The sequence below is a fragment of the Pagrus major genome, chromosome 13 (genome assembly GCF_040436345.1).
Source record: "Pagrus major chromosome 13, Pma_NU_1.0".
NCBI classification, from domain to species: domain Eukaryota; kingdom Metazoa; phylum Chordata; class Actinopteri; order Spariformes; family Sparidae; genus Pagrus; species Pagrus major.
Window position 1 is genome coordinate 16,995,753 of NC_133227.1, and position 7,560 is coordinate 17,003,312.

General features: G+C 38.6%; 1 protein-coding gene across 2 annotated transcripts in view; it reads left to right on the forward strand.

The window, feature by feature from the left end:
• The window catches only part of amot (angiomotin), a 152,900-nt gene extending 145,826 nt beyond the window's left edge, over window positions 1-7,074 (forward strand). For both annotated transcript variants that reach the window (XM_073479540.1, XM_073479541.1), the window contains one exon: window positions 1,236-7,074. In XM_073479540.1, the coding sequence (XP_073335641.1) occupies window positions 1,236-1,372 (137 nt within the window). In that variant the 3' untranslated portion in view covers window positions 1,373-7,074. The remainder of the gene's footprint in view (window positions 1-1,235) is intronic.
• The last annotated feature ends 486 nt before the right edge of the window (window positions 7,075-7,560 follow it).

Genomic DNA, 7,560 nt, shown 5'->3' on the forward strand with positions numbered 1-7,560 from the left:
CCCCGCCTCCTACATGCACATACATTAACGAAATTCGGGACGCATATGTATCATGGCCAGACGCACAAGAAACTCTCTTGGACGCATACCCTCAGTCCAACAGGAAGTCAGCCGTTTTGATTCACAGCAGCCATTTTGTCAAACTTAAAGCCCCGCCTCCTACATGCACATACATGAACGAAATTCAGTAGGCATATGTATCATGACCAGATGCACAAAAAACCCTCTTAAACCGATACCCTCAGTCCAACAGGAAGTCGGCCATTTTGGTTCACTGTTGTGTTTTGTGTGACACATATCCCGTTTAGGTAGGAAATTTCCACAGGCAACGGGCGAGCACACATCTGGGCGTGCGGCCTCCGACAGTGCCGCGGCCCGACGTACGTGGGGCAAGGGCCCGTTCATCGCTGCTTGCAGCTTTAATTATTATTATTATTCTTCCCCTGCCTCCCAGATCACATATTTTGCGGCCTGAACACACCCCAAAACTCACCAAACTCGGAACATACGTCACATGTGGTGAAAAATTTGATAATTCGACATGATTGGGGGTGGGTGTGGCCAGGGGACTCCATAACGCCACCTTACGTCAAGTCATGTGACCAAAAACATTCTTGGATCGTCATGAAATTTACAGGACTCATGGGTCTCAAGGACTGAAGTTGCGGTGAAGAGCGCCTCCAGAGGATAAATGACCCCGAGAGGAGGAGCAGAAGACCGGGAGAGCGGCTTAAAAATTTGTGTCTTAAACTGCAAAGCTCGGGCTCATGAACAGCTGCAAACGGAGCAGTTTCAGAGCCAGACCTACTGTGTGAGTCAATAAAGGCATAATAAAAAACTTCCGGGCCACACAAATCGGAGAAATTAAATATCAAAGTCAAATTCGGCCTGTGGCCTGTTTTATTAATTCCTTGTTTTTGATCTGAGCATAAAATCAAGTACGTAAAAACAAAGTTTTCATTTTATGATTTGGGATTCTCAGTTGAATAGCAAATGAACAAATGATACACGGACCTCAGATCTGAATTATACGAGGATATTTCAAATTACAATTGAATTATTGAATTATTATTATTATCCGATGATACCCAAACCATCTTGGACATTGTATGATTTATTACTGTACTGTATAATGGATACAGTTTAACCTGTAAAATTGGAGGTTAACAAGACAGACAGGATCATTAGGTATAGTGACTGATATTTTTTTGATGTTCTTTGTCTTCTCTGTGTAGATGTGCCAATGTTTCACAGCAGCACACTTGACCGGAGGCTCCCCGTACAGTCCTACCCACAGCAGCCAGAGGCTCCTCGTCCAGCCCCGCTCACTCAACAGGAAGTGGACAGCGACATGGTGGAGATTCTCATCTGACCTCTTTACCCACCCCAAATAACATCATCCAAATGAATGACTGCATGGTCTCTCCATCAGACAAACGCAGTGACAGAAATGTAAATCCTCCTGGGTCATCCTCCAAACCCTCAACTCTGTCTGACTGGCTCACACCAAGAGACTTTTCATACTCTGATGTTTACATGTGCATTCATTCCAACACTTCAGTCTGACTGGAGTTTTAGATATATCGTTTATTCTTTCACTCAATCACTGTTTATCATCATCTTAGGAAAACCCAGAAATAAGAAGCAAAAAGCAGAAGTGGGATGCCCTTTCCTGTCTGGGCTTTTGAAGTTTTCCTTAATGTGTGTTTTAATATGAAGTGGTGACTGGAACTTAAAAATGTTGAAGTTCAGCCTCATATTTATTTTTTTCTGATGCAACCTTGTGAGTTGCCATTGTCACTTTCCCGTCCACAGTGATGATGATGGACTTAAGATGGGTTTAACTTTGGCGACTGACATGTGGAGTTGAATAGAAGTTAATGAGCTGGAGATGTTAGACAAAACATATTAAAAAGAATGTAGTCAACATGTATGCTTTATGAAAGTGACATAGTCACATAATTTTGAGTAGGAAAAAAAAAAAGGAGTGGGCAAAGCTGAAAGCCAAATTTTTCTGTTAAAGCTGCTGTAATCATCTTCCTCGTTTTAGCTAAATTCCTGCGGTTCGCAGTTAGCAATCCCTCCCCTCCTCTCTACATCCCCACACTTGCATGACTCCATTATTTTATCAAGGCAGCTCTCTTTACCTCCTCCTTTTTTTCAAGCGTTTTTCTTCACTTGGTGTGTGTGGTAGTATAGGCTGTCACTGGGAGAGCTGGAATTGGTAACTGACCATGTTCACAAGCAGATAGGACCACCTCTTAATGGAGTTCTCTGTCCTGATTGGATAAAGTGGGCAGGGACACCAGAAAATGTCTTTTCTATTTCACTGCATGAGCTGGGGGAGGAGAAACATGGGTTGTTGACCAAACACTCTATAACAGCAATTACTGGTGGGATATAGAGATTTATTATTTTAATAAGAAAATGGCGCCTATAGCAGCTTTGAAATTCATCAGAGATAGTGTACACATCTGTATACACAAATATACGTTAAGTTTTCCATTTAAGGTGAAGGATTTTTCTTTTTGTCACTGTTGTACTGTAAGACTCGCTGGGGTCAGTGACTAAGACTTTGTTAAATGCACTACTTTAAGACCTGGGGGATTCAGTGTCTTTGTTAGCATGGAGACCACATTACTAACTGCAGCACCAATGGCATTTCAGCACATTTGATATCATTTGCGAAGCTTAACATGTTGCATTTGCTTCCTTTCCAACATGCAAGCAAAAGATTAATGATGAAAAATAGGTCTTGCTACAAGTATTTAGGTATAAGAGGAAGCATCTTGTTACTTGGACAGGGGATTGACATTTTTAAACTCTCCTGTACAGTGTTGTTTGAGGCTGGTTAGCTCCATTGGACCAAATGTAGTGGCTAACTTTTTGTTGCATTTATTGCACTATTTCTGACATTATATTTATGTGTAATGTTTATTTGTTTTGTTTTTTACCATAGTTATACATGGCACTTGGGTATTCAGAAATGATAGCGTGTTCACATTGTATATGTACTGTAATGGCCTGTGTAACTGTGTGCCATGAAAGGATCATAAAGTAACTGGCATCTCAGTTGCCCTGTTTGGTACTGTCACAGTCATCACATGGGTACGGTACATTCAGTGTTGTGACCTTTGTGGCACGTTTACTTCAGGCAGGTAAATCTCCCCAATTAAAATTGGTCAGTCTCATGAGCTCTCCCTTTTTTGTTATACAATTGACCTAACTACAACTGGTTTTACAATTACGGACTCCTTCTTTTCAAATGCTAATTTTCTTGTCAGAGATGCATTTTTAAATTTGCTTGGATTAACTACACAAAAGTGAAATTGTGTGCTACTCTGAAAAATGTTTTTCATTTGGATTGTAGAAAATGTTCAACAATTTCAAAAAAGATTATCAAACAAGACTTTTTTCTTGAAACTTTGACCACCAGATACTTAAGTGCTACCATTGTTCAGTAAGCATGCACAGTCCTCACAAAACTCTTTATGAAACATCCCTGGACTAGTATACTTTTGCAGGTTGTGCTAGATCCAACAGGCTAGGGCCAGACCATGTCCATGCCGTGAAGGGCATTCTTCTGTGTTTTGGAAACATAGTGCCCACTGTAGGACTAGTAGATTTCAGTGCCGGGCTTTGGGGAGAGATAGGGGAGAGAGTGTCTGACAGTTATGTTAGCTGCCTGCATGACCACACTGGTTGGGGTAATTCTCAAATAGCAGATGTTCTTAAGTCATTCATTCCACATTTTACTTACCATGCTTGAAGATCAAGATGGAGAGATTCATCTTTTTGTATTTTAGTCACAAAATCTACATATTGGGAATATTGAAATTTTCAGGCACTTGTATCAATGTACTTACCATCCATGTGACTTGTGGGGAAAACGAACTTTGAGAAGTACAACCCACAACCCGGCTGTGTAAAACGTAAATAAAACCAGAATGCAATCATTTGCAACCAAACTGTGTTTAGCAACAACAGTTTTACAGTGTTCCTCAGCCCATGTAGTAATATTCTTTACACAATCATGTGTTTCACAAAGTGGTGAACCTTGCCTGTGAAAAACTGAGCCTTTCCAGAATGCCCCTCTTATACACAATCATGATACTATCACCTGTTACCAGTTAACTTGTCTACCCGTGGAATGTTCCATACAGGTGTTTTTGGAGCATTCCACAATCTTCCCTGTCTTCATTGGCCCTGTCCCAACTTGTTTGAAACAAGTTGCTGGCATCAAATTCAGATACACATATATTTACAAAAATCAATGAAGTTGATGAGGTAAAACATTAAATATGTTGTTAATATATTGAATATATTGCACTCTTTTCAATTGAGAATATGTTGAGAAGAAGGCGCAAATTCTCACATTTTCTTTTTTGTTTTACACAGGACTCCATCTTTTTTGGAATTAGGAATCATTCTTGACAATTTACAATCATTTTATATTATGCAAAGTGCGTAATGTCAGCTGGGATCAGATCCAGCCCCCGTGACCCTGTAAAGGATAAGCAGTTATGGATAATGAATGAATGAATGAATAGTGCATAGTTAGGTATTGAATGTGAATGTCCATTAGAGAGGTACACTTTTGAGGTTGTCTTTTGACCAAAGGTAACGAAATGGATTGGGAATCATCCCTATAAAAAATCATTGGGTAAACTCAAGTAACTTCAATTTTAAAAAGGCATCACATCGGTCTTAAAATCAGGTGAAATAATAGTGAAATAACAATAAAAGTGGAGTGAGGCCATTCCACTAGTTTCAAGAATTGTATTTAAATAAGTGATAATATTTTGAGACTAACGGAGGCTACAATAATTTCAAGACATTGGCATGTCATGCTTTTGCAGAAATGTAATTGTCTAGTTTGAGTGATTTTACGGTGGTGACGGGTTTTGCTCGTTCAATCCCATGCTATGCAACCAAACATAAAAGTCTGCTATTAAATCATGGCATAAAGTCAAGAATAGCTTACCCTTTGCTCAATCAAGCATTGTTGTTTTTTTAACTCAGTGTTAAATATTACATTTCAAGCAACTTTATTGTAGTTAGATTGTCCACTGAAAACCAAAAATATTGGACCAAAGAAACTAAGAATGGTCAGCTAACCAATGTAATTGCAGAGAGTCAGTGGGATTATGTCACTGAAGGACTGTGTTGACTTGCACTGATATGTTGTAACTACCATTTTAACAAGGAATGAGGAGATAGAACAATCTGATAACTTAATCTCATCTGCCAAAATGGATGGCATTACTTTACTACACTAAGGAAATCTACAATCAATGTGTGTGTGAAGTCATTTAAAAGTCAAGTTGCTTTGCTTTGCTAAAAAGCACAATATCAGTGTTAATAAATATGTTTACCAATATTTTACTTCACCAGCAGATTAAGAGTCCTTATGTTGGTACTGTAAAACATCTTGCGCTGCCATGTGTCTTGGCGGGTTCAGTTGAAATCTTAAAGACAATGGACCCTGTGGGAACTGTAAGGCCTCAGGTGGGACCCCAGCATGTTACTGATGGTAGACTGCAACCTTCACAAAGTCATCCATTGAAAACCTGCTTTATGTTAACATTGACAATGCTGAATTCTGGTTAAGCTTGGAAAGGTTTTCCATTCCCTTAAGTAAAACAAGCACTGAAATGTAACGCCAAAAAAAACCCCAGCAAAAGTGGTTTACCTTTCTGTTTCAGGCATTTCAAGCCTTGAAACACAGATCTCACAAGATGGTCTAATGTGACATATATTATAAGGAGCCTTACTAATCAGACCAGAACATTGCTTCTCTTAGTTGGTTTCAGAAGATGAAATGACAAATACTAATTGGGATCAGTCGAGTTCTGGGTCATATTATCAACACACAGTGTTGTGTAACTTTTGGAAATTATAATCTAGTCTTACAGCTATAGTGTAGGGTCTGAGAAACATGACTGAATGAGCTGGGTAATATCTATGGCTCTGATCAGACCTACATTAGATGTCTAGTTTGAGAGAGGACTAAGAAAACCAATGTTTACTCACATGTGAGAAGTTGGAATCAGTGGATACTTTGCAGTTATACTAAAAACCTACAATATAAAACCCATTATCAAAATGGTTGCCAATTACATTTTTGGTGGTCAATTCATAGTTTCAGCTCTACTAACTGTGCGTCCATGAGGCACTTGTAAAAAAAAAAAAAGTTGCCTGCATGCTGGCACTTAAATTAACTGCTTTACAACACAACCACACAATGGTTTTTCTTTTTTATTTCAGGAGTGCTCATGTATTGTAAAGTGCTGAAAATCATCTGAAAAATTTGGTCAGAACCGTTTAGTAACTGACATATAGGTTCCCTTCATTATCCCACCTGAGAGCTCACCACAGGCCTTGGTCCTGCTTTTTGTGTAAAGAAATAAACCTTTGAAGCCCTTTCCTTCACCAACAACCTATGCAGTGTCTTTTTTTCTTTTCTTTTTTGTCTTATGTGTCTTTACCTGGCACTTGTTATAAAATGTTTCTGTGCTGTCACTTCAGTCAGCAAGCATTATTGTCTGTTAGTATTTGGAGCTAATCATCAGCTGTCATTCACTGCACTTCCTGAATGTACAAACAGGCAAAGAAGAGGTCAATTCAAAGTGTTGTTAAGTTTCATCTTAGACAGTCACTCCAACTTAAGCCCATGCTGAAAACATAGTTAGAGCAGTTTGCAATGTTTAGCATCTGTAAAAATGTATGCCTGCATTGTATTTGTATTGCATTGTATGTTAGTTTTGCTGTACAATCACAATCATTGTTCAAACAATTGTCGAATTATTTTTCATTGGTTCTTTTACCACAATCATCTCATACGGTTTCTTATATTATGGCATTAATTTAATTTTCTTTCTGTATGCTTTTTCTGACACTCCAAAACAATCTCTAAATTGTTTCACTAAATAGTTGTTAGTATTAATGAAGATGGTTATTGTTAGGATTTTATTGATATCAATACTTATACTGCTTATCAGTTGAAACTGTTTGATACTCTCCATAATTTGGTGCAAAAAATAAAGACATGACATGAGAAGATGTTTAAGAAAATGTGAAAGAGTTTTTAATTTTTAGAAATAAGTTATACGGGCTGTGGTGAGGTATAGTGGAAAATATAGTGATTTATGCTATGATAGATATTGGCTACAGAGCATACCTAAACTAACTAGATTCCACTGTAGTACTGGATTGTATTAAGGCCTCTTGTCCAGCTCCTCTTGGTCTGACTCTTGGCTTTTTGCTCATCACCCTTTTTGGGCTCTCTGCCCACTGCCCACTGCCAACAGGCCTGAATGGGTGTCGGATTTTGTTTTCACCTTTTACTGAGAGTGGAAGAAGGCTCCAGATTGAACTCTCAACTGAGAAGAAACACTGCAAAGATCCCTAAAAGCCACAAGAAAAGCCTGCCATTTGCTATATGCATAATTATTGATTATCAGTATGTCGCATGATGGCTTTGAGCATGAAACTGTGTTGAGCAATGGTTTCCAAAATTCTTCTGAAAATGGTCTTCTGAAATTCAAAACAAAACATCAA